At 46.1% G+C, this 27,095-nt stretch overlaps 1 protein-coding gene across 1 annotated transcript; it reads right to left on the bottom strand.

Annotated features, from left to right (window-relative positions):
* Positions 1-18,675: 18,675 nt before the first annotated feature.
* Positions 18,676-27,095, bottom strand: MESD (mesoderm development LRP chaperone). Its single transcript, XM_061394596.1, has 3 exons — positions 26,816-27,095; positions 21,139-21,371; positions 18,676-19,842 (listed from the first exon to the last, which is right to left on the bottom strand). Exons 1-3 carry the CDS (start codon positions 27,020-27,022, stop codon positions 19,584-19,586), a joined length of 699 nt encoding a protein of 232 aa, XP_061250580.1. The 5' UTR covers positions 27,023-27,095; the 3' UTR covers positions 18,676-19,583.

Consider the following 27,095-nt stretch of genomic DNA (forward strand, 5'->3'; position numbering starts at 1 on the left):
GCACCGGCAGGTAGGCTCTTTACCACTAGCGCCACCTGGGATCAACTATAATTTTGAAAAAAACAAAAGAACGGAGGATAGGAAATTCAGAAGAGTAGAGTGTGCTCTGGGAGTTCCCCTCTCCTAAGGGCTCACCCCTAAGCCAAGTGAGGGGGGCAAGAGAACCTCTCGTGGGGGGACTGGAAGTATCTGGAGGAAGAAAAGATGGACATTTTACTTCTCTGCTGGCGCTTACTGAGACCTTAGGCTCATGGGGCACCGACTGCTGCCGGAGCTGGGGAGGAGAGTTCCCTGGTGTCTCACTGCCCCATCATTTAGGAGAGAAGAGGCCAGAGGTGTCTCTGCTCTTGCCCTGGGTGATATAAGGTGGATACAGGCTGCAGCTGCCCTATGTTCCCAAGAGAACAGCCAGCAGTCTCTGGAGAAATGCCCCTCCACTCACTGGCTGGGCGAGGATGCCTGAGGTTTCCATGCATCAGGAGCACATTGTGGAGGGACTTCCCTGGTAGTCCAGTGGCTAGGACTCCAAGCTCCCAATGCAGGGGGCGCCAGTTCAATCCCTGGTCAGGAAACTAAGACCCATAAGCTGTATGGCCAAAAATATTAATTATTAAAAACTGTAGAGCACAAGTAAGTGAGCTTGAAGGAAGCCTGCCCCACACAGGTGTCTGCCCAGGTGAAGGGATACCTGGCAGAGGCTATAGGCATCCTCAAAGGCAGAGCAGAAAGAGCAAGGGGTGCCACCTGTGTTCAGCTGGGAGATGCACTGCTCAGATCAAAGTGGGCAAGTGAGCATTGGACAAGAATCCAGAAGACCATCCCAGGCCAAAGAGCCATAACACCTGCCACAACAGAGGACACTTAAGGCCAGTTTGCAACGGCACAAGTTATTGAAGACTTTTTACCCCTCTTCCTTGAATCCTCCCCTCTCTGTGCCCCAAACCATGCCGGCAGGGATGGGGAGCCTTGGGAGAAGTGGAGTGGGGAGCAAGGCAGAAAAAAGAAAAAGAAGAGCCCCGTGTCTCCATCCCCATCTCCCTGCACCGGCTCCAAGACAAAGCCCAAATGAGACAGTCTGAGACCTGGGACCCTTCACTGCAGTGTTTGCGCTTGGACACACCTCTCCTCCAACAACTAAACACAAAGAAACTGTACATGAGCAGCTGGGGCAAATTCTGGACCCCAAAGATACAAAGAGACCAAAAAACCCAACTGCCACTTAGCAGTGCCTAGAGCAAAAGCAAGGTACTGCGCATGCCCCTGCACACACAGTGCCACCTAAGGGCTGGGCAAACCATAGAAGTCACCCTCCAGCCTGACCCCAGACATACCCTACCCTCACCCCACCTCGTAAGGAACAAGCTCGCCCCACCTCAGGGAGCAAGGAAAACTTCTGTTTGTTCTCGCTCCCTTTGATACGGCTGCTGCTGCTGCTGCTAAGTCGCTTCAGTTGTGTCCGACTCTGTGCGACCCCATAGATGGCAACCCACCAGGGTCCCCCGTCCCTGGGATTCTCCAGGCAAGAACACTGGAGTGGGTTGCCATGTCCTTCTCCAATGCAGGAAAGTGAAAAGTGCAGCAAGGACCCCAACAAAGCCTCACCTGAATCTCCCGTCTGGTCTCTAGTCAGTTGTTATTGATTAAGGAGGCCAAGAACTCCAGTCCGTAACACAAGTAGGGGGAGACCAGTGTGTGCGAGTAGACTTGCTTTAAGCTGCAGGAAGAGAAGGCACTGGTTTGTAGCTTTTGCTGGTATCCATTGTGTAAATACACTCATCACAGCCAGTTTCCAGGTACAGGGGTTTCATGGCCAGATCCCAAGATTCCTGTCTATTAACCACTGGTTCTGCAAGCTGGTACTAGCTGGCTTCCTTGCAGGCTTCAGGCTGAGTCAACAGAAGGGAATTGAAACAGTGCTGAGAAAAAAGATACAGCTCTGCTAGACTGTATCCTTCCAGATCAGCACCTTCAACAAAACTATTACACAGAGCAGGAAGGGAAGAATATAAGGACCACACTCCCCTGGAAGTATCTTGTCAACTCCCTTAAAAGACAGAAGCTGCTAAAAGAGAATTTTGCTTGTTTGTGTCTTCTGAACATCTTTCCCCTCTTCCCACTACAAAGGGGAAACACTGCATCTGATTGCTATGCTATGAAGTTGGGGGTGAAGAATGGTCTTCTAAGAAAAATGCCAAAGGCAAAATCATCAAGTTTGGTTCATAGGATGACATGAAATTATTAAAATGTAAAATTCTAAATCATCTTGAAAACTAATAAATTGAGGAAATGAGTTTAAAATCTATACCCCAGGTAAGAAGTGAGTAACTTTGGATGTGCTGGGTATCCTTGCTTTGCACCCAAGTTCATTTCCATGTCCTGCTTGGTACCCAAGGAGGCTGACATGGACCATTAGCAGTTCTGTGGTCCTTTGCCTTCCTGTTGGTTTAGAGGCTCCTTTGGGAGGGAGGGAAGTGCTGTGTCTGGGAGTTCAATGCAGGGCTCCCTCCTGACCGATGTCTCAGAGTCAGCTGTTCCTTTCTAAGGAAGACAGGGCTTCAGTTGGGGTGCCTCTATAAGTCACTGTCTCCCTGGGTCCCAGAGATTGCTCTGGCTCCTGGTGTCTCTATGCCAGGGGTGGTAACTGCTCCCCATGTTCACAAGCACAAGATTATGGCCCTGCTCCTTTTCAGGGTCCCTAGACTCTATTCACCTAATTTACAAATGTTCCCTTCACTAAACAAATTGGTATTGTGCCATCTGCTGATACTTTCTACACAAGGTACTCTTTTTAATATTTGTTTTTATTTATTTGGCTGCACCAGGTCTTAGTTGCGGCATGCAGGATCTTTGATCTTCACTGCAGCATTCGGGATATTTAGCTGTGGCATGCAAACTCTTAGTTGCAGCACATGGGATCCTGTTCCTTACCAGGGTTTGAACCCAGGCCCCGTGCATTGGGAACATGAAGTCTTAGCCACTGGACCACCAGGGAAGTCCTGTATATGAGACACTCTTAGAAAGCAATAAAAGGAAGTCAGGGAACACCAAAATAAAAATAGGAAGGGGTCAGCTCACAAAAAAATAAATAGGAAATAAATATATGTATTAATATTTTAAAATTTTCAACCTCATTGGTAATTACAAGATGCAAATCAAAACAACAATGAGATAATATTAATCACTTGCCAAACTGAAAATATTTTAAGAATGATACAAGGCAAGAAGAAGCAGACATTCTTGAAAGTAAAAGTGAAAGTTGCTCAGTCATGTCCAACTCTTTGCAACCCCACGGACTATACAGTCCATCGAATCCCCCAGGCCAGAATACTGGAATGGGGAGCTGTTCACTTCTCCAGGGGATCTTCCCAACCCAGGGATCAAACCCAGGTTTCCCGCATTGCAGGCAGATTCTTTACCAGCTGAGCCACCAGGGAAGGGAAGCACTTAGATATTCTTCAGTTCAGGTCAGTCGCTCAGTCGTGTCCAACTCTGTGATCCCATGGATTGCAGCACGCCAACCTTCCCTGTCCATCACCAACTCCTGGAGCTTGCTCAAACTCATGTCCATCAAGCCGGTGATCCCATTCAACCATCTCATCCTCTTTCTCTTCCCATCTTCAATCTTTCCCAGCATCAGCGTCTTTTCAATTGAGTCAGTTCTTCGCATCAGGTGGCCAAAGTATTAGAGTTTCAGCTTCAGCATCAGTCCTTCCAATGAACACCCAGGACTGATCTCCTTGAGGATGAACTGATTGGATCTCCTTGCAGTCCAAGGGACTCTCAAGAGTCTTCTCCAACACCACAGTTCAAAAGCATCAGTTCTTCTGCACTCAGCTTTCTTTATAGTCCAACTCTCACATCCATACGTGACTACTGGAAAAACCATAGTTTTGACTAGATGGACCTCTGCTTTTTAATATGCTGTCTAGGTTGGTCATAGCTTTTCTTCCAAGGAGCAAGTGTCTTTTAATTTCATTCCTAAGACATTCTTAAATGATGATAGAAAAGTAGGTTGGTGCAAGCTTTCTCTAAAGCAATTTTGTATTATGTAAAAATGATTTGAAAATGTGGGTAGACTTAGGCTCCACAAGTCTGTCCAAGAATTTACCCTTGAGAAAGCACTTACAGTAGTGCACAGGATTTGTGACAAGGATATTTACTGCAACATTTTATAGGATAATGAAAACTCTGTAAAAATCTAAATCAATCAGACTGGCTACATTGAGATATAGTCCCTTTCCCAAAATGAAGATTAAAAATGACTATTGAAATGTTGGTAAATATGAATACTGAGTGATAAGGAATGGGAATTTTATACCACTCACTCTAATTATGTGTGTGTGTGTGTACATTTAAAATATTTCCAAGATAAAAAAACTTCTGGGGCTTCCCTGGTGGCTCAGTGGTAAAGAATCTGCCTGCCAATGGAGGAGACACAGGTTCGATCCCTCATCTGGGAAGATACCACATGCTGCAGAGTGACCAAGTCCATGCTTCACAACTACTGAGCCTGTGCCCTAGAGCCCGGGAACCGAAATTAATGAAGCCCACACGCCCTACAGTCCATGCTCTACAGTAAGAGAAGCCACCGAAATAAGAGCACCATAACTAGAGAGTTATCCCCACTTTCCACACCTAGGTAGGGAAAGCCCACGCAGCAACAAAGACCCAGCACAGCCAAAAGTAAACAAATAAATAAACTAATAAAGACTTCTGAAAATGGGAAATAACTATTTAGAAAAAATAACTACTTAGCATTACAGATAGAGTCTTAAAAGCACTCCTTTTATTGACCGACTAATTATTTATTTGGGAATGTAACCTAAGGAAACAAAGCTGAGGTATAAAGATGTTCCTTTCAGCATTATTTATAATCATCTGACATGTTCAAAGAACCTACACGTTTGACTTCATAGGAATGACTAAATAAATTAAGGTCTCGTTTGACTAACTGTTATACCTCATCGAAATAATATTTACAAGGAGTTTGTAATAACAAAGTGCTCATTTGCAAATTCTATTACAAAATCCTTGTGGGTTCTGGAAGTCACAGAGTATTATAGGCTAATTGCCCTGGAGCTCTGTTGGCCTGGGATTCTGCACATTAGAGATGTCCACACACACACACACACACACACATACCTACCTCTTCAGCCTTGCCAACCCCACTGAGCCCACGGCTGCTGTTTCTTCTTGATGGCTCCACTGCCCTTCAACCTTTGCACCTCCTCTCCCTCCTGATTCTGCCTCCCAAAATTCCAAGGAACTAGCTTGCAATAGCAAAGTCCTCCTGAGTGGCTGGTTCCCTTGGTTAAACTCCTTTGGTGAGTGCTGTCTGGTCCAATTAAGGTACAGAGAGGTGATCTATTCTAGCCTGGGGCATACACTGATTTAAAATGAGAAGTAGGAGGGATTTCCCTGATGGTCCTCTGGCTAAGACTCTGTGCTCCCAATGCAGAGGGTCCATGTTCAATCCCTGGTCAAGGAACCAGATCTCACAGGATTCAACTAAAAGATTCCATGTGCTGCAATAAGAACTGGCACAGCCAAAATATTAATTAATTAAAAATAAAATAAAATTAGAAGTAGGAGCCCAAGGGCAGAAAACATCATCCTTGTCCGTGAGACTCTGAAAGAGGAGCAAAGGTCTCAGGGAATTTGTAAGGAAGCTTCCATCCTAGGGGTTCAGGGACCTCCCTAGCACCGGAATGAATTCCTCTAGTCCTGTTTCTTCCAGATGTCAGTGTGTGGATTCCAGGCCTGGCAGAACTTGTCACCTCTGTTTACAGAAAAGGTGAGGCCCAGGGACATCAAATTGGACCTCAAGGTCATCCACCGTGGACTTCAGCAGGAGACTGGATCAAAGAGGCCTCAGTATTTTCAGGCCCATCAATGAAGCCTCGCTCCCCACAAGGAAGAATGCCGCTGGCCGATAGGCCAGCAGATGCAAAGCAGGCCAGATGTCCTTGGGATTCCTGACATTCCAGAAGGGCAGCCCTCCTTGCTGCCCGACTCCAGGCCCCAGATTCGTGGTCTCAGAAACCTCACCTTGGAAGCTTAGGCAGACTTCTCGGAAGGGAAAAAAAAAAATTGCTCTGAGTGCGCTAGGGCCCAGAGCTGCTGCTGCCGCCGCCTAGTTGCTCAGTTGTATCCAATTCTTTGCGACCCCATGGACTGTAGCCTGCCAGGCTCCTCTGTCCATGGGAATCTCCAGGCAAGAACTCTGGAGTGAGTTGCCATTTCCTCCTCCAGGGGATCTTCCTGCCCCAGGGATTGAACCTGGGTCTCCTGCATTGCAGGGAAATTCTCTACCATCTGAGCCACCAAACAGGAAACAGTCAATTCACATAAAAAATATATAAATGGGGGACATCCCTAGTGGTCCAGTGGCTAAGACTCCATGCTTCCAATGTAGAGGGCCTATATTCGATCCCTGGTCACGGTACTAGATCCCACATGCCACAAATAAGACCCAGTGCAGCTAAATAAATAACTTAAAATGTATATATTTGGGAAAGAAATATGTGTTTAAAAGTTCAGCCTCATTGGTAATTACAAGATGTAAACTGAAACGACAGATCCTATCAATCACTTATCAAACTGAAAATATTGTAAAGAACCCTACAAGGCAAGAAGAAACACGCACTCTTAGGTGACGATAGCAAAGTAACTTGGTGCAAGTTTTCTATAAAGCAATTTCGAATTGTGTAAAAGTGATTTGAAAATGTGTGCAGACTTTGGCTCCAAAGTTAACATGTATAGAATGCTATATTAAATGCTTCACATGGATTCGCTCATCTCCTCACAACACTTTCATGAGGTAGGAGCTTTTATCAGTGCCCATAGGCTTAGGTGAGGTGCTTAGACGATGGACCCAAGATGAAACAGCTCATAAAACACAGGACAAGGCCGCCCAGCTCCAGGGCTGTGCTCCAGGGGCCTCGAACTAACTGCTAACTAACTGCAACCTCGAAGGGCTATGGAAAGTAAATGAAATGAAGTATGTACAGAGCCTGCACACAGTGGGTGCTCAATAAATGGAAAGTGACCTTGAACATCTTCTCGTGCCATTTGTAAACACCAGGAGGGCAGGGGCCTTTGCTGCCTTGTTTACCTTCATATCCATCTCCTGCATATAATTACCTACAATATAGGTACCTACCTATATTTCCTACCTATAATTCCTACCTAATTGCTATGCATGCATGCTAAGTCGCTTCAGTCGTGTCCAACTCTGTGCGACCCCATAGACGGCAGCCCACCAGGTTCCGCCATCCCTGGGATTCTCCAGGCAAGAATACTGGAGTGGGTTGCCATTTCCTTCTCCAATGCATGAAAGAGAAAAGTGAAAGTGAAGTTGCTCAGTCGTGTCCGACTCTTAGCAACCCCATGGACTGCAGCCTACCAGGCTCCTCTGTCCATGGATTTTCCAGGCAAGAGTACTGGAGTGAGGTGCCATTGCCTTCTCCGTCCTACCTAATTACCTATCTATAATTCCTGAAATTTGTAGGTGTTCAGCACATACTTGGTGAGCAGGGGAGTGATGAGGCCAGATGGACAGGAGAGCCCTGTGCCCAGGCAGAGCTCCATGATCTGAGTTCAAATCCTGGCTTTGTCACTTCCAAGCGGTGTGACCATGGGGAAAATACTTAACATATCTGTGCTTCCACTTCCTTGTGTGTAAGATGGGGATGCTACTACAGTATCTACTACACAGGGTTGCTAGAAGGATGATGTAAATTTACATCGAACAGTGCACATGGATGGGATAATCCTTTAGGTTTCAAAGAGAAATTCATAGAAGTGTATGAATATTTTCACAAATATATGGCAAGCACAGATAGAGTGGCCTGCTCATTAAAATAATAGCTGGAATGGACTTCCCTGGTGGTCCAGTGTTAAGACCTCACCTTTCAATGCTGGGGATGCAGCTTTGAGCCCTGTTTGGGGAGCTAAGATCCCACACACCTCTAGGCAAAACAAAACAAAACATAAAACATAAGCAATGTTGTAACAATTTCTATAAAGACTTTAAAATGGAAAAAGAGAAATAAATAAAATAATAGCTGAAAATTTCTGATGGATCCGTGGCAAGTCAGAGCTTTGTTGAGGTGGCCGTCATGCAGCACACCAGTCTCTGCTGCCCCCTAGTGGCCATATCCCTTAATTTTTTGACTTTTTTCTGTCACAGGAAGACACTACAATAATGCTATGGTCACTTCAGAGGGACCCCTGCTCTCCAGGATTCTGGCCAAACTCCAGCTGTGGCTTGGTTCTCTGGATGCTGAGGTGGAGAAAATACACATTTCTTCTTCACTTGATAGGAGTTTTGTGAAAGAGGCGGAGCACTGGCAGGTTCTGAGATCCCAGGTAAACCCCCTCCCCTTTCCCTGGTCTCACCTGTGAACAGGCACCGCCCACACCTCCACGGCAGGGCAGGAGTGAAGCTCCCCCATAGGGATAACAGGAGGCCGTGGAAGCTCTCAAGTCCAAGATGTGTTTCCTGTAGTCATTACCACCACATCCTCCTCTGTTTCCCAGCTGAATTCAGCCACACTGTTCTTCAGACTTTTCCTCCTGGATGTCCACCCTCAAGGAACCCCTAAGTGAAGAGCCCAAAGGCCCCTCAGCTCCAAGCCCTGGCCTCCCCCAGGCTGGTCAACAAGTTACCTCACAACATCATCACAAGAAAGCATTTTTTTTTTCATTAGCTTTCAGTTGAAGGATTAATTTCTATGTTCAATAAGAAGTGTGCAAATTACAAAAATTGGAGTTGAAAAGAATTGGAGTTGGAAGAGAACACAAGGGCTTTTAGAATCCTAGAAGGCTAATTTTGGGACTTAGTTTTAAGAATGAAATTCTAGGGGCTTCCCTGGTGGTCCAGCGGTTAAGAATCTGCTCTGCAATGCAGGGGACACGTGTTCCATCCCTGGGAATGGATTCCATCCCTGGGAAGATCCCACATGCTGTGGGGCAACTAAGCCCATACCCCACAACTACTGAGCCTGTGCTCTAGAGCCTGGGAGCTGCAACTTCTGAGCGCTCAGGCCCTAGAGCCTATGCTCCACAAGAGAAGCCCACCCATCAACTAGAGAGTAGTCCCCGATCATCTCAACTAGAGAAAAGCCTGCACAGCAAAAATAGGGTCAGCACAGCCAAAAACAACTATTAATAACTAAATAAATGTTAAAAAGGAATGACTTTGTTATTTTTTAAAACTTAGATTGTAACTTGCTATTGTAACACAGATCCTGAAGCAGCATAAATACTTTTTAAAATAAAGTTTAAAAAAAAACAATATTCATGAAAAAAAAATTGGAGTTGACAAAGACTCCATCCTTAACCAAACTTTATTCAGGCACCTCTGAACCCTCATCTCAACTAGCCCTCAACCTTGGCCTGTTGAGCTTAGTTTTAGCAAAGAATCTTCCCAAGTCAGGTTAATTCCCCACCCTTGAAAACTAAGTCTTGGGTCAGTCTTTAGTAAGACTCCTGTGAAGACGGTTAAGCAAGAATCACCTTACCCTTGCTAGTTAATCTAACTGCATCCACTCACCCTCTCACTCTGTTCTTTGACTAAAAATTCCCAGTTGTCATTACTCTATTCCCTTACCTCTTGGCTGTGCCATGCAGGACACGCAGGATCCGAGTTCCCTGACCAGGGGTCAGACCCGCACCACCGGACCACCAGGGAAGTCCACTGTCATTGTACTCAGACTTGGGTTCAATCCCTTTCCCTTACCACAACAGTCTTAAATAACATCTCCCTTGCCATTTTTAACAAGTGTCAAGTACAAAATGTTTCTTTGGGTACACCAATAGATTAAGAGGCATGCAAATTTAAATCAGTTCAGTTCAGTTCAGTCGCTCAGTCGTGTCTGACTCTTTACGACCCCATGGACTGCAGCACACCAGGCCTCCCTGTCTATCACCAACTCCAGGAGTCCACCCAAACCCATGTCCATCAAGTCAGTGATGCCATCCAGCCATCTCATCCTCTGTCATCCCTTTCTCCTCCTGCCCCCAATCTTTCCCAGCATCAGGGTCTTTTCAAATTAGTCAGCTCTTCACATCAGGTGGCCAAAGTATTGGAGTTTCAGCTTCAACATCAGTCCTTTCAATGAACACCCAGGACTGATCTCCTTTAGAATGGACTGGTTGGATCTCCTTGCAGTCCAAGAGACTCTCAAGAGTCTTCTCCAACATCACAGTTCAAAAGCATCAATTCTTTTGCACTCAGCTTTCTTTATAGTCCAACTCTCACATCCATACATGACTACTGGAAAAACCATAGCCTTGATTAGACAGACCTTTGTTGACAAAGTAATGTCTCTGCTTTTTAATATGCTATCTAGGTTGGTCATAACTTTTCTTCCAAGGAGTAAGCATCTCTTAATTTCATGGCTGCAATCACCATCTGCAGTGATTTTGGAGCCCAGAAAAATAAAGTCAGCCACTGTTTCCCCATCTATTTGCCATGAAGTGATGGGACCCAATGCCATGATCTTCAATTTCTGAATGTTGACCTTTAGCCAATTTTTTCACTCTCCTCTTTCACTTTCATCAAGAGGCTGTTTAGTTTTTCTTCACTTTCTGCCATAAGGGTGGTGTCATCTGCATATCTGAGGTAATTGATATTTCTCCCGGCAATCTGGATTCCAGCTTGTGCTTCCTCCAGCCCAGCGTTTCTCATGATGTACTCTGCATAGAAGTTAAATAAGCAGGGTGACAATATACAGCCTTAACGTACTCCTTTTCCTATTTGGAACCAGTCTGTTGTTCCATGTCCAGTTCTAACTGTTGCTTCCTGACCTGCATATAGATATCTCAGGAGGCAGGTCAGGTGGTCTGGTATTCCCATCTCTTTCGGAATTTTCCAGTTTATTGTGATCCACACAGTCAAAGGCTTTGGCATAGTCAATAAAGCAGAAATAGATGTTTTTCTGGAACTCTCTTGCTTTTTCGATGATCCAGCGGATGTTGGCAATTAAATTAATATTTTATATCTATCGAACTTTGCCTGGGATGTAGGTGATCAATAAATATTTTTGAATGAATATAAGAATGAATTAAAAATAATGCCCATGGGAACCTGCTGTACAGCACAGGGAACTCTACTCAGTGCTCTGTGGTGGAAGGAAATCCAAACAAGAGAGAGTATATGCATGTATATATATAGCTGGTTCACTTCGTTGTACAGCAGAAACTAACAAAACATAGTAAAGCAACTGTATACTCCAATAAAAAAAATAATGCCCAATTCTAGTAAGTTTTTGGCAAAATGGATGTCTGTTCGTATATGGCTGGTAATAGTGCAAATTGATATACGCCTTTTGAAAGTAAAATAACAACATACAATAAAAACATGTCCTTTGTTCCAATAATCTTGAAAACAATACTAAAGGAGTCATCTTAAGAAAGAAGAAAAACTAATTTCAATGAAATTGATGGTTGTAGGTAACTAAAAAGAACCCGAATATTCAACAGTACAGGAATATGTAAATAGTATAGGAAGATGTAAAGACAGTGACGATACAGCACAGAATGAAGGTCCCTATGTCTCTACTTCATTTCCTACCTTCTTTTTTTAAAATTGGAGTCGTGATAGTTTCTGCTATACAACAACGTGAATCAGCCATATGTATACATATATATCCCCTCACTCTTGGACCTCCCTCCCACCCCACCGCCCCATCCTACCCCTCTAGGTCATCATAGAGCTGAGCTCCCTGTGCTATACAGCAGCTTCCCCCTAGCTATCTATTTTATGCGTGGTGGTGTAAATGTTAGTCCTCTTTAGACAGATAAATGGAGAATAAAAAAAAGTTTGAGTGAAAGATGAGAGCAATGACAGAACCTTCTTCAAAGTGGCTCTAACTACTTATAGGGATCTAGAGCTCTCAGAATCCAGGAACAAGCAGAATAATCAAGACCCAGGAGGCCAGAACCTCAAGCCAAGTCCAGAAACTTCACCAACAGAAGTTCTGAAACCTTCAGTCTAGCTGTCCATCCACTACTAATGACTCAGCTACCAAGTCATTCAGTCTCTGGCCAAGCAAGAGAGGATCTGATTTGGCAACCAGGTGGGTGGTGCCCTGGGTGAGATGTGCACCTCTAGATCAAATGGCCACGATGCAAAGGAGGCAGAATAGGGGAGCAGGGTCCTTCCTGTTAACAGGGCAGCCTTGGGTTGAAGCAGATGCCTCTAGAAGGGAATGTGGATCGTGAGACAGAGATTTGACACATGACCTTGTAAGAAGAACATGCCTATGTATGTAGTCCCTCAGTCATCTCCAACTTTTTGTGACTCTGTGGACCGTAGCCCACCAGGCTCCTCTGTCCATGGGATTCTCCAGGCAAGAATACTGCAGTGGGTTGCCATTTCCTTCTCCAGGGGATCTTCCTGACCCAGGGATCGAACCCAAGTCTCTTGAATCTCTTGCAATGGTAGGTGGTTTCTTTACCACTGCACCACCTGGGAAGTCCATTATAAGAAGTAGACTCACGCCTAACACTGAGATCTGGCCCAGCTTTCTCCGCAGGAAAAGGATGCGACTTTACCCAGCCACTGAAATGTTAAACATGAAGACCACACAGACACAGGAAAACTTCATTATGATATAAGGCTAAGTGGAAAAAGCCAAAAACAAAAGTCTGTTCCTGCTATGATGGCAGCTATGTGATTATACAGTTCAGAGTTAATAACCTTGAAAGGAAGCTTGGTCAGATGAACAAAGCTTGAAGAGCTGGGATGCTGTGCTGGCGTTTCAGTTTCCTTCTTTCTTTTGTTAAAGTTTTTATTTTATACTGAAGTATAGCCGTTAAACCATGCTGTGACAGTTTCAGGTGGAGTGACTCAGTCACACATACACATGTACCCAAAGCCCCCTCCATCTAGGCCGCCACACAACACGCAGCAGTCACCTGTGCTGTACACTAGGTCCCTGTTGGTGGTCCATTATTAAGTGAATTTCTTTCTTTCACAGAGATCTTGTGGCACCTCTACAATAAGGGTTTCAAGTTTTACTCCGAGAGCATGAAGCTGGGAAGTTAGGAAATATAAACTCTGAAAATATGAAGAAATACTGAGGCTCCCCTGGTGGTCCAGGGGTTAAGACATCAGGCTTCCACTGGAAGAGGGTGAAGGTTCCATCTCTTCCTGGGGAACTAAGATCCGTCATGTCACTTTGCACTGCCAAAAAACAGGGGGGAAAAAGAAGAAGAAAAAAATACTGAGGACCGCTGGGTTTAAAAGCCCAGATTGGACCCTACACTTGCACAGCCTCACTGTCTCACCCTCATCCTCACTCTCACTGGTCCTGTCTTTAACATTTTCATCATCAGGTTTTGTTTTCTTAACATTAACTTGATTTTTAAAATACAGCACTGAAATATTATTGCTTTTTAACTGAGTTTTAGAATGCCTCTTACATCATGTGCCTGTATCAAGTGCCCCACTGCTCACGTCAAAAGCAGCTTTTGGCACATCCTTCCTCCTTCTGCAGGGGCAGGATAAACATGGTTATCAGAAAGAGGGGAGTGAGGCCAGGACCACTCCAGCCTGACCCCTCCCCAGAGAGGGCAGCCAGGGCTCCCAAGTCTGCTGCTGACCTGAGGAACTCTGAAGACTGGACAGGAAGAGTGGTCGCCTCTCTGATCCCCTCCAAGGTCTGGGACTTTGGGTAAGAATCACAGAAGGGCACAGCCTGCTCACCAAACAAGGCCACCCACAGCCTGAGTCCCTCCGCTTCCTGTTCGGTTACAGAAAAGCTGAGAAAAAGCAGGGCTCAGACCTTGAGCTGCAGCGCCAGGAAGGCAGACAATGCTCTGATAAGGAGGGAAGGGAGTCAGGAGAATTCACCTAAGATAGATGCTTAGGACCAAGGTCTGGGAAAGGCCATGTCTATGAAGCACGAACAGGAGAGGAAAAAACAGAGATGTGGACTGTCTCCAAACAAGCTGCAACTAGAAAACAACCTCCACAAAGGAATATACACACAGCACAGAAAAATATTGTGTTCTGGGGAAACAAACATAACGCATGGTGTAAATCAACTATACTTCTATAAAATTTAAGATAGTAAATAAAAAGCAAACGTATGAAAAAAATGAGATGCAAAAATAAAGTTGGAAATGACTTGTATTAAAAAAAAACACAAGTTGTAGAGACTCCATTTGGACTTCTTGAATTCACAGAATATTTTTTAAAGTCTTTTTCTTTTGAATTGCTTTTTAAAGTATTTATTTGGCTGTGCTGGGTCTTAGTTGTGGCATGCGGGATCTTAATTCCCTGACTAGCACAAACTCTTAGCTACTGGACCACCAAGGGAGTCCCTTGAATTCACAGAATTTAATAAACACCTGAATTCTAAAAAAACAGCTCAATGAAATTGAAAATAGAATGAATTTTAAAATTTTAGAATTTTAAAATTTACGTCTAAAAAAAAAATTGGTGCCCAAAACACCAATACAAATTGAAAATAAATTAACCATAGAAAATTAATTTTTTTCAAATGATGGGAGAAAAAAAAGCACCTAAATGTGCAATAACACACCATACTCTAGGAGAATAAAAAAAGATTTTGAAAAATCAAGGACTTCCCTGGTGGCCCAATGGTTAAGACTCCGTGTTCCCAATGCAGGGGTCCAGGATCTGATCTGTAGTTAGGGAAGTGGATCCCACATGCCACACTTGAGTTCACCTGCCAAAACTAAAAAGTAAAAAAGATCTCACATGCTGTAACTAACATCTGAAGCAATAAATAAATAATTAAAAAAAAAAAAAAAAGAAAATCAACCCTAGGACTTCTTAGCAAAATTACTGAATATCATCAATAGGAATGAGGCAGGATCTCCAGTATTTAATAGAAAGAACAGTCGCTTTCATGAGAAAAGATAACCCTGGCCTCAGAACGCTCCAGTGGAGCCATGCATACGTTATACACCTTGTCAGCACGCAAATAACTCTCTTGAAGAATCCAGAGACGGAAGGAAGTTAGAGAATTCCCCCACCTTGATGAGGAGTTAACACATACTGAAAGTGTGAAAGTGTTAGTCGCTCAGTCATGTCCAACTCTTTGCAACTCCATGGACTGTAGGCTGCCAGGTTCCTCTCTCCATGGGATTCTCCAGGCAGGAACATTGGAGTGGGTTACCATTTTCTTCTCCAGGGGATCTTCCTGACCAGGGGATCAAACCCGGGTCTCCTGCACTGCAGGCAGATTCTTTACCATCTTAGCCACCAGGGAAGAGGTTTAACAATGTAAAGGAAACCACCAGAAGTACTAAAAACTACAGTCTGATCATCAGAAACCAGGGAGGTAGAAGGAGGTCTATTAAGTTTCCATGTTTCATGGTTGATAGTCAAAGATGCCACGTGACTATATTAAAGAGACATGACAATGAACATGTTATTATTCCATCACTCAGTCATATCCGACTCTTTGTGACCCCATGGACTGCAGCACGCCAGGCTTCCCTGTCCTTCATTATCTCCAGGAGTTTGCTCAGACTCATGTCCATTGAGCCAGTGATGCCATCCAACCATCTCATCCTCTGTCATCCCCTTCTCCTCCTGCCCTCAATCTTCCCCAGCATCAGGGTCTTTCCAATGAGTTGGCTCTTCACATCAGGTGGCCTAAGTATTGGAACTTTGGCTTCAGCATCAGTCCTTCCAATGAATATTCAGGGTGAAAACAAATATGCAGAAGTAAAACTGAGTTTATATATGTGCATGTGTATATGTATCATATATAATCCCACTCCCCACCTTAAATATGGCATTTCTCTTGTTTATGAATCTGCATGGCTTTTCTGGGCAGCTCCTCTCCTCTTCCTGCATCCCTGTGATGTCCTGAGGGCTGGGGCTGGGGACATCTGAAGACTCACTTGCTCACTTGTGTGCACCTGGGCTGTGAAAGCCCCAGGTGGGGCTGGACCAGGTGGGGCTCTCTGGGCATCTCTCTCTCTGCGTGGCCTTTGCAGATGGCCTCTCCAGTCTGGTGGCTTCAGGGGAGCCAACGAAGATGCAGTTTTCACAGTTTCTTAAAAAAAAAAAAAATTGTTTATATTTTTGGTTGTTTATGTATATGCTGGATCCTTGTTGCTGCCCGGGCTTTTCTCTAGTTGCCACAAATGGGGACTCCTCTCGAGTTGCAGCGCATGGGCTTCTCACTGCAGTGGCTTCTCTTGTGGGGAGCACAGACTGTAGGCGCATGGGCTTCAATAGTTGCACCACATGGGCTCAATTGTGGCACCTGGGCTTAGGGCTTAGTGCCTCTGAGACACGTGGATCTTCCTGGACCAAGGATCCAACCCACATCCGCTGCATTGGCAAGCAGATTTTTTTAACCACTGAGCCACCAGGGAAACCCTGGTTTTCACATCTTAATGGCAAGTATAATGGTCAGTGCTGGCTGGATTTTGAGCTCTATTTGCTAGCAAAGGTAAGTTACCAAAACCACTTTGGAGGGCCACTTCACCAATAACATACCAGAAGGTGAAAATTCGGTAGTTCCAGCAATTCCACTGCTAGGAATCTGCCCCTCAGATATAAGCACAAGTTTACCAAAGTATGTGGTAACACTTATTAAAATGTTCAGGGCAGCATTTTTGTACAAACTAGCGAGACCCTAGAAACTCAGTGTCCATTAGCAGGGGCTGTGCAAGTGAATCGTGGGTCACACCTCACCACCACCCAGCTCACTGCACGTTTGACCTAGGCCTAAACCACTGAAATACCCTCCCAAACTGCCCCTCACCCCTGCTCCTGTTGGCTTCCAATCAGTCCACCAGTGCTAACCGGATGACCCCTCGAATCTACCCCACCACAGCTAAAATCCTTTAGGCCTCTCCCATCTCCAGCAGACCCTGCACACCCTACACACATGCTCCAGCCTTCACCCTCATTACTAAGGTATGCAAGGTCTGGGGCTTCCCAGAGAGGGGGTCGGGGGCAGGCTAGCCAAGGTGACAAGCTTTATTGCCTGGTAAAGTAGTTCCACACCTTACCAACCACCTAGCAGAGGTAGATTTTTTTTTTAAGTATTTATTCAGTTGCTCCACGTCTTAGTTGCAGCATGTGGGATCTGGTTCCCTGATAAGGGATGGAACCCAGACCCCATGTATTGAGAGTGCATGTGTATTAGCCACTGGACCCCTGGGGAAGTCCCCAGAGGCAAATTCTCTAAGTGAATGGACCCCTCCTGCATAGGAATCTTCTAAATAAATCTTTGCTGTCATAATTCTCATTCATAAAAGTATATTGTTTCTGAGAGATCCCACAAACTTGCCTAAGCTCAAAGCCCCCCCCAAACCTTCGTCACTCACCCATCCAGCCTGGTGCTATGCTGTGCCCGACTCTCCATCAGCCTTCCTGCTGTCCTTCCTGTCACTTCTAGCCACAGGGCCTTTGCATGGACTGCTTCCTCTGCCTGGTTACTCCTTCCTCCTGCCTGAGGTCCTTTCTGACTATCCCAAGATCCCTCCACGTCTTGGCACTGTTGTTCTTTCCTGTTTCTAACAGTTGCCATGTCACTTTGTACAGGATTACCATTTGTCTTTCCCACCAAATCACTGTTTCACAAAAGCAGGGGCTGTGGGTACACTGTCTCTGGCACTCAGTGGAGCCCAGTACATAACAGATGCTTGTTTAGTACAGGGTGATGTGGCTGCATGTCCCATGGGAAGCAAAGAGGTGGACAGGCACGTTGTGACAGTTCAAAGGGAACACAAGCTGGGCTGGGTGAAGTGAACGCCCTTCTGTTTAAGAGAGATACACATTGGATCAGGACAGTGGCCCAGGCACAGATGGCAGAAACCTAACAAGAGGCCCAAGTGAAAACTGAAAACACCTGTGGACGGGGCTGGCTTCAGGCAGGGCTCGATGCAGGCATTCAGCTGACCGCACAGGACTCCGCTCTTTCCCTGCTTCTCCCCATCGCCTGCTTCCTCCTCCAGCCTGAGACAGTTCTCCCCTAGAGAGGGGCAAGGTGGCAACAGCAGCTGCAGCCTCTCCCCTGGGTGTAAGTTGTGCAAGAAACAAAAAACACCTCGTCCCGGGGTGTGTGTGGTAACTCAATCGTGTCCCCACCCTTTGAGATTCCACAGACTGTGGCCCGCCAGGCTCCTCTGTCCATGGGATTCTCCAGGCAAGAATACTGGAGCGGGTTGCTACTGCCTTCTCCAGGGGATTTTCCTGACCCAAGGACTGAACCCAGGTCTTCTGCATCACAGGCAGATTCTTCTAACGTCTGAGTCACCAGGGATTCCTGAGGTGGCTCATGCAAACTCACCCTAGGATTAATTCCACCCTGGAGTAGGGGGGGGCCTACAGGGCAAACGTCCACCCCCTGCCCCACCAACCCAGCACAGAACAGAAAATGAAGAGTGCATGGATCATTACATGGAAATCGGAAAATAAGTTACCAAAATAAGGGGAACTAGGTACCATGAGGCCAAAAGAAACACATATCATCCTACAGATCACTATAAACTGGTGTGTTTGGGGGTTTGTTTTTTTTATGAGAACAAATTAACAGTAGCTTCTACGGGACGTGGCAGTGGGGGGAAGAGGGAGACGTTTCACTCTACCATTCTTTAATGATGATGTTTTCTAAACTTTTCTGAATTTGCTAAAATCACGATGGAAGCTTTTCTTTTTTTTTTAACAAATAATTTTAGTTCTTAGAAATGACAGCTGGGTATAAATTCTGTAACTGTCACTCAGAGCAGGCTGTGACACAGGAACAGCAATGTCAGACAGTAACAGGTAACACATCGTATTAGTACCATACAAAATCACCACAAGTTTAGGCACTTTAACAAAGGAACGTGTTTAGAAGCTTGGCTGATGCCCGAGTCACACCCTGGAAAATCATCACGTTAGATGGAGCACATGACTCGTGACACCGGCACGACTTTCCTAAGTAAGGTCCTGTTTGGACAGAACCCCTGGATTCATAGACCACGCAAAATCTGACTGATATCAAGAGTGCTCCTAACTGATGAGAGGGGTTTAAATCCAATAAATTTCAAGTGATTACTCGGGATTTTCAAGCTGCATGATTTTCTGTTCTGTGTCTTCTGCAGAGATTTGGGATTCACGTGTCCTGGCGTCCTGACTGTGTATGCAGATGTCGGAGCACTGAGTGGTGCTCCTGTGGCCCGTTTTTAATTTTACAGTTACGGATGTGGTGTCTGTAAGAGCCTGATTCAATGCATTTGAGAGTCTTAAGTTCGTCTGATGAGAACGTGGTATCCTTTTGTTTAAGGGAAACAACACAGAAGGCTGCAGGTCAGGCCAAGGGTGCGGTGCCACGGTCCAGCCAGAGATGCCTCCACATTTCAGTGGGAAAAAGTCACACCTGCAGGTTTCCACTGAAAGTGATTTTATGATAAAGGTGAATCTGTCAGTGTTCCATGTTAATTACAAACCCTCTGTCCTCTTACTTGAAGCCTTTTAAACAGTAATTCTTTTGCTGACCAGAAACTGGCCACATGGCAGACCTTTCTCAGCAGAGACGGGAAGCCTGTGTGTGTGTGGTCACCCATGCCCTCCTCCTCTGCACAGGGAGAACGCCCCATCACAGCTCTTCCTTCTTACTCCCAGCCCGATTGTCTTCCTTCGAAGCCCGGGGTTTCGGGTCTCTCTCCTTCTTTTTCTTGCCCTTCTCTTGCTTGGTTTGATTCTTCTCTTTGCTTCCTCCCCCTTTGCCGGGGTACACCTGGCCCTCCAGGGTCACATCGGCACACCTGTCCTGACTGACCAGGAAGTCCTTGATCTCCCATGCGTAGCCCCCATCACGGAGCATGAAGATGGCACGGTCTGACCCCACGATGAACCTGGACAGACAGAGGGGACCACGGTCAGCACACAGTTGGTGCAGGGCTAACAGTTCAAAACAGGTCTGCAGCACTTAGCTAAGAAAAAAGAATCCCCTTCAAATTCTACATGAACACAGAACAAACTGTCCTATTTCCCCAGGCCTAGAAGCTGTTGACATTCACTGTTGGAAAGTACTAGCTGGCTCAACTATTTAACAACTTGGCTCAGATCAAAAGAGAAAGAGGACCTGGGTTGTGTGTGTGGTGCAGGGGCTGCTCATGTGAAGGGAGGTGTCAGAAGGGGGCCTTGGGAGGCTGCAGATGGGCAGGGCTCAGGGCCTCTCTCAGGGAATCGAGGGGAGGCTGATGTTTGGGTCTGTTTTACAGTCTTAAGTGCCCAGTTAAGGTTTCATGTGACAAAGGCCTCTGCTGACAGAGACTGACAAACACAAGTTTGGACTGGGTCACAAGAGGCCCACAAAGGGCTCAGGAGGATGCTCGGTGACTGGACAGAACTCAACCCTGGAGGTTAACTGCTAGCAGCCAAGCACGTCCACGCTCCGCAGGTCCCAAGGAGCAGAGAGGAACAGAACAGAGTCCGGGCGTGTGTAAAGCACCCCCCCGATCCCCCGCCTCCATATATCAGTGAGAGCTCTGGGCCCATCACCACCACAGCACTCACTCGTTCCCTCAAGTGTCTACTTATGCTCACAAAAGCACTAGCCACCCTAGACACTCTATGAGTATTCCTTTTGATTCCTTTTGTACTTCCTGAACTAAAATATTGGAAGACGCTACACTTTAGAAATCGTTATTGACAAAGAAAAAGGAAATTCCTCAAAACTGCATCTCAGGATCATACTGACCCGTGATGACCAGACTCCTTCACTTTAAAGTAACAGAGTCTGGTCCAAGCTTCTGTATGAACACAGCTACACAGAAGAGCTTCTCCCGTGCACGGGGACTTCTAAAGGAAGAGGCACACTGTCAGACATCAACTAATTTTCCACCCCCCACAGAGGCTAAGCTATATAGCTTCTTACTCAGATAAAAGAGAAGTTCAAGATACATAGATAAATGGCTTTTGGATCAAATGAGATATGAAAACAAACAAATAAATTTACTGGCTTTGACCAAACCTGAGTAGTCTTCTTCAAAGAAAAATAAATAAACTAGGTAAATAAATGTTAAAGCAGACAGACTAGACAGGAAAGGTCCAGGGCCCTGCTAAGTATTGCCAGGAATGACACCCACTGCATCAACAGAGATAAAGCCCAGCAAAGCCCATGTTTCTCAGCAAGGCTGTAGTTTTACCTCTGGACATCATAGTTGGCATTGAAAAGGCTGCCCTGCCACAGGCTGGTGATCTCCTCCGTCTCCTTCTCGGTGGGGTTTCCTGACACGGTGACAAACATCATGAGCGTCTTGCCCTTCTTCGTCATCTTCAGTATGCTCTCGGGCTTGCCCGGGTCTATCTGCGAGAAATCTATGGGTGCAGAGGGTCTTTTGTGCTCTGGGAGGTCTCCTTCTTCTATGTCGTCATCTTTCTGTAAGGATGGGGGGGTGGGGGAGCGGAGCGTCACATAGTGTGTGCAGTACAGTCGGCAAAGGCAAGAACATCCGCATGTGAGGTCAGGTGCAGGTTTATGATCTAAATCATAGCAGAAGGGCTTCTCTGGCGGCCCAGCGGTTAAGAATCTGCCTGCCAATGGAGCAGACATGGGTTTGATCCCTGGTGCAGGAAGATCCCACATGCCACTGAGCAACTGAATCAGGACCTGTGAACTCTACGCTTGAGAAGGGAATACCTTCTGATGTGCTGAGGATGAGAGCTGGGTCCTTCCCTTTGGGCGGGGAGTTATAAATACAAAAGTAGAAGAATGCACCCATGGTATTGGGCTGGAATTGGAGGCAGCAGACAGAACTTATGATTTTTTGATAGACAAGATAAAAATATTTAAAAGAACTAGTGTTCCATGGGGGAAAAGCTAATTCTGGCAAAGGAAACAGAAAATTAGTCTGGAACATCTTCTTGTATCAGAAAGTAAGAAAGTGCTCGGGGAATTATGGGATGTGTCAGGATGACACAGAAGCGAGCATGAAGCAGAGCTTGTGGGCCTAATTGGGAATAATCTGAAAATCAAAATAATGACACAATGGTTTATAACTTCCTAAACAAAGTAAGAACTACTGGATCCAGGCCCACAGAAATAAACAAGACGATTAATTACTAACGGCAGAATGCCAACTAAATAAATGTAAGATAAATGAATTAAAAATACACAAAAGAACCAGTTGTTCCTTGGAGAAAAGACTAATTCCAACAAGGAAAAGAAACCAGTGCTGCTCGATGTTACCATATGTGTGATCCTTGACAACATCACAGTAAGTGAAGGAGAAGACCACATATCCACTGCAGGAGTCTATTTATACTAAACACCCAGAGTAGACAAAGCTATAGACAGGAAGCAGATGAGAGGTTGCCTGGGGCTGGCTGGAGGGCTGGGAGGAACACGGGGAGGGGTGACTGAGACCACAGTTTTTTTCTGGGGGTGAAGTAAATGTTCTCAAATTGACTGTGGTGCTGGTTGCACAACTCTCTGAACAGTCCAGAAACCACTGAAATGTACACTTTAAATGAGTGAACTATAAGGCATGTAAATTATATCACAATAAAGCTATTACTTAAAACAACAAAAAAAGAGCCTAAAATGAAACAAAAAGCCCCTATATATCACTACGTGGGCCTCGACAAATCACTGAAGGGCCGAGGCTTAACACATCAACAATAATGTCCTGTATTAAACATATTTTTAATAAGAGAACAAGATAATTCTAAAGCCATGTCTGAAGGTGATCCATATTTGATCTGGCTTCAGCTCCCTAACTCACCTGCATGGCCTTGGACCAGACTTCATAAACCTCTAGGCCTGTCTCCTCGTCTATAAAAGGAAAAGCAGAACTGGGTGATCCCCACGGCCCTAGCAGTGTGGGGCCAACCTTCTCCTCAACTCTGCCACCCTCTCAACTGACCCATTTCTTCTTCATTTGGCTCTGAAAGAGCTGCTGGAGACCCGCAGGAAAGCAAATGAGCTGCACCGTCACGTGGGCCTGGGTGTGGCTCCAGGCACAACTCCTTTAGCTGTGTGGCCTTAGTGGAAAATCATTTCCCTCACCTACAATAGGGAGGGGGGTGATCACAGCATCTCCCTGCTAAGCTTGTCTGGGAATTTAATGACATAAAGGCAAGCAGCACATACTTAATACATGGTGCTGTTACCACTTGTTCAGCCACTATGTCGTGGCAGACTCTTTGTGACCTCATGGACTGCAGCATGCCAGGCTTCCCTGTCCACCATCTCCTGGAGTTTGCTGAGACTCATGGCCCTCTGTAATCCAGCTTCCAAACAACTATTGAAATCACCCTCTTAAAGTACATAGGAACTCCTGGTGGCCAAACTCACAGGCTGTTTCTGACTGTATTCTATTCTATTTCTCCACAATACCTATTTATGGTCTCCTTAGAATACTTCAAGACTTCTAGTTGGGTCAACAACCTAGAATATTTTTATTTTTCAAGCTGATTCCACTAACAGTCATGACATTAACTCCATAGGTTACAAGGACCATTTCTTTTTCATGAAAATATAATTAATCAGAAGTCTAGCACATACAGCAAGAGTAAGGATCTTTTCAAGGACCTTTAATTTCTATTTTATATGTCTGACTGTGAGTGTCAGTTACAAAAAGAAAAGAAGAAAAAACACAGTACCATAGACGTAAAAGAAAAGGTGGCAGCAGAGGTCGAAATGGTTAGATAGCATCACAGACTGAATGGACATGAGTGTGAACAAACTCCAGGAGATAGTATGGACTTCCCTGGAGTCTCAGATAAAGAATCTGCCTGCAATGCAGAAGACCCAGGTTCAATCCCTGGGTTGGGAAGATCCCCTGGAGAAGGGAATGGCTACCCATTCTAGTATTCTTGCCTGGAGAATTCCATGGACAAAGGAGCCTGGTGGGCTACAGACAGGATGAGACAGGCTGGATGGAATCATTGACTCAATGGACATGAATCTGAGCAAACTCCTGGAGATAGTGAAGGAAAGTAGAGCCTGGCAGGCTATAGTCCAGAGTCGCAAATAGCTGGGCTGGACAGAAAAACCACCACCTTAGATGTAGGTGCAATTGTCCAGGTCTTCTCTTAGTTGCACTGCTTCCCTGAGTAATCTTACCCGTTCTATCACTTCCTTTAAACTGAAAGCGATCACACCTTCATCCCCAGGCAGGGCTGGGGGCACAGAATGTGACCAAGTGGCCTTTCCCAAACTCTATGCAGCCCTGCCTTCAGGCCAGTCTTACATTTTTGACTGGCTTCGCCACTTCTCCAATGTTTGTCAAATTTCATAGCTACAGAGCTGAACTCCCTTATTCTGTAAATGCTTTTCTTCCTCCCAGGTCCTTGACAGTAAGAACAGCTACTATCTCCTGAGCAGCTACTATGTCACAGGCATTGTTAATTTAGTATATCCCATCTCAGGACAGGGCTTCCCCGATAGCTGAGCTAGTAAAGAATCCGCCTACCATGCAGGAGTCCCTGGTTCAATTCCTGGATTGGGAAGATCTGCTGGAAAAGGGATAGGCTTACCACTCCAGTATTCTTGGGCTTCCCTGGTGGCTCAGACGGTAAAGAATCTGCCTGCAATGCGAGAGACCTAGGTTCAATCCTTGGGTTGGGAAGAGCCTCTGGAGAAGGGAATGGCTACCCACTCTAGTATTTCTGGCCTGGAGAATTCCATGGACTATATAGCCCATGGGGTCGCAAAGAGTCAGACGCGACAGCAACTTTCACTCACCTCAAGACAATCCTGTAGGATGCACACTGAACTGAGCTGTGGATGAAGCCCAGAGAAGGTGAATAATTGACTCAAGGTCACAGGCTTGACAGGGTGACACTGAAGTACAAACTTTCTTGTCCGGCTCTGCTCCTATCTCCCCACCTACCCCTTCCCTGGCACCTGCTGGCACCTGGTTACAGTAATGTAAGAATTACTTTCGGTTTTTCTACACCAACTGGGACTCATTACCACAGTGGAAGGAGCACCACCATTCCTGCCCCTCCCCCCCGCCCCCCTACACACATGAGGCAGGCCTTTCCCTGCAGTGATGACTTTCACACTGGCAGAGAATGGGGAAAGACCTTAGGGACCCCCACCAGGGGAGGAGGTTACCACTTTCTTCAAAAAAGCACCCTTAGATTTTCCAGTGGCACAGTGGGTAAGAATCTGCCTGCCAAACCAGGGGACACGAGTTCGATCCCTGGTCCGGGAAGGGCAACTAAGCCCATGTGCCACAACTACTGAAGCCCATTTGCCTAGTGCCCCCGTGCTCTGCAACAAGAGTAGCCCAATATTGAGAAGCCCACAATGAGAAGCCCACATATTGCACCTAGAGAGTAGCCCCTGCTCACCACAACTAGAGAAAAGCCTGTGCGCAGTGACGAAGACCCAGCACAGCCAAAAATAAAATAATTTTTTTTTTAAATGAGAGATTAAAAATAAAAAAGCACCCAGAGACAGATCTGCTCTCCCACAGAGAGACTGCAATTGCCCGGGCAGGGCTTTCACATTTGCAGTGTCTGCAAAGGGGAGCTAAATTCACCTAAAAGGAACCCTGCAAAGTGGGATGCTACCTAACTTTAAAGATAAGGAAAATGAGGATCACAAAGCTACCAAAGTCAATACATCAGATGGTACAACAACTCACGTCTGAAAGTCTCTATTTAATACATACACCACCTGCATGCACGCTCAGTGGCCAAGTTGTATCCAACTCTTTTACAATCCCATGGACTGTAGCTTGCCAGGATTCTCTGTCCAGAGGGTTTCCCAGGCAAGTATACTGGAGTGGGTTGCCAATTCCTCTTCCAGGCAATCTTACTGGACCAGGGATAGAACCTTCATCTCCTGCACTGGCAGGCGGATTCTTTACCATTGAGCCACCTGGGAAGCCCACATACACACATGGAAAACCACAATATAATAAAACATCAGCACTGGAAGAAATCATCCAGTAAAATCTCATTCTACACATAAGGAAGCTGAGGTCTAGGGTGGAAACATGACTCACTCAAGGTCACACATGCAGTGGAACCCAAGTTTCTGACATTACTTCACCAGCAGTACAAATAAACCAGGAAAACACAACCACCTTTGGATGGGCAAGAGGCAGCAACAATGGTTTTGGTTTGTGAACTTCACCTAAAAAGGTTAATACCCTCTCCCTGCCATTACACATTCCAGCCCATTCAATTAACCCGAAAATTGACTCGCACAATACCAAGTCATTGCTCCCTTGAACGAAAAATCTGAGTTCCACAATAAAAAACCACTAGCCTTTAAAAAAGCCTCCTACCCCATCCAAAAAAGTAAAGGCACGCACAAAACTTACAAAAACTTTCAACAGGCATATATACCAAAATGGGAACTGTGAATCCTTACTTAAAACGCGGCATAACGACGAAAGCTGAAACGGCGCTCTTGGAAGATAATCCTCTCCATACCCCTCACCCACCCACGCACCCCGTTCTCAGGAGTGGGATGGAAAACGTCTCCCCACGCCCTTCATTAGAAGGGCTCGCTGACCACGGGGAGCAACGCGGAGGCGACCAGGGCACTGATGACAAATAGGGCTGAAGAGTGAGAGGCTGACTTATGACTGGAGTGGCCCGAGGAACGGTGAAAAGAGGACATCGGGATGAACGGCTTGGGGCAGGGGTCGGCAGACTGATGGGGAAGTGGTCAGAGGAGGCACTGAGGGTCAGCGCTAGCTGGAGTGGGTCATAAGGCCCATTGGCATGCAGACAGAGGAGGTTAGGGGGTCAAAAGACACCAAGACGGAGGTGTAAAGGGTCCCAAGACAGAAGAGGTAAGAGGTCACTAGGAAGGGACCCGGGACAAAAGAGCCGGGAGAGTGTGCGCCCGCCGCGGACCTCCCACTGTTCCAGAAGACGGGCCATGTCGGCGTCATTGTAGTCGCGAATATCCTTCTTCTTCTTCCGGGGAGGTGGGGTGGCCTCGCCGGGTGTCTCGGCCGGGCCCTCGGTGGCGAAGGCCCTCGGCGGCAGCAGCAGGAGCAGCAGCAAATCACAGGCACAGAGAAAAATCACGGCGGCGCGGGCCCAGCCGGAGGCCGCCATCTTCGCCGCGCAGCGTCGCCCCGCCGCGTGGACCAGACTTGCGCGAGCCCTGGCCCCACCCCAAGCCGCCTCT

The sequence above is a fragment of the Bos javanicus genome, chromosome 21 (genome assembly GCF_032452875.1).
Source record: "Bos javanicus breed banteng chromosome 21, ARS-OSU_banteng_1.0, whole genome shotgun sequence".
NCBI lineage: Eukaryota > Metazoa > Chordata > Mammalia > Artiodactyla > Bovidae > Bos > Bos javanicus.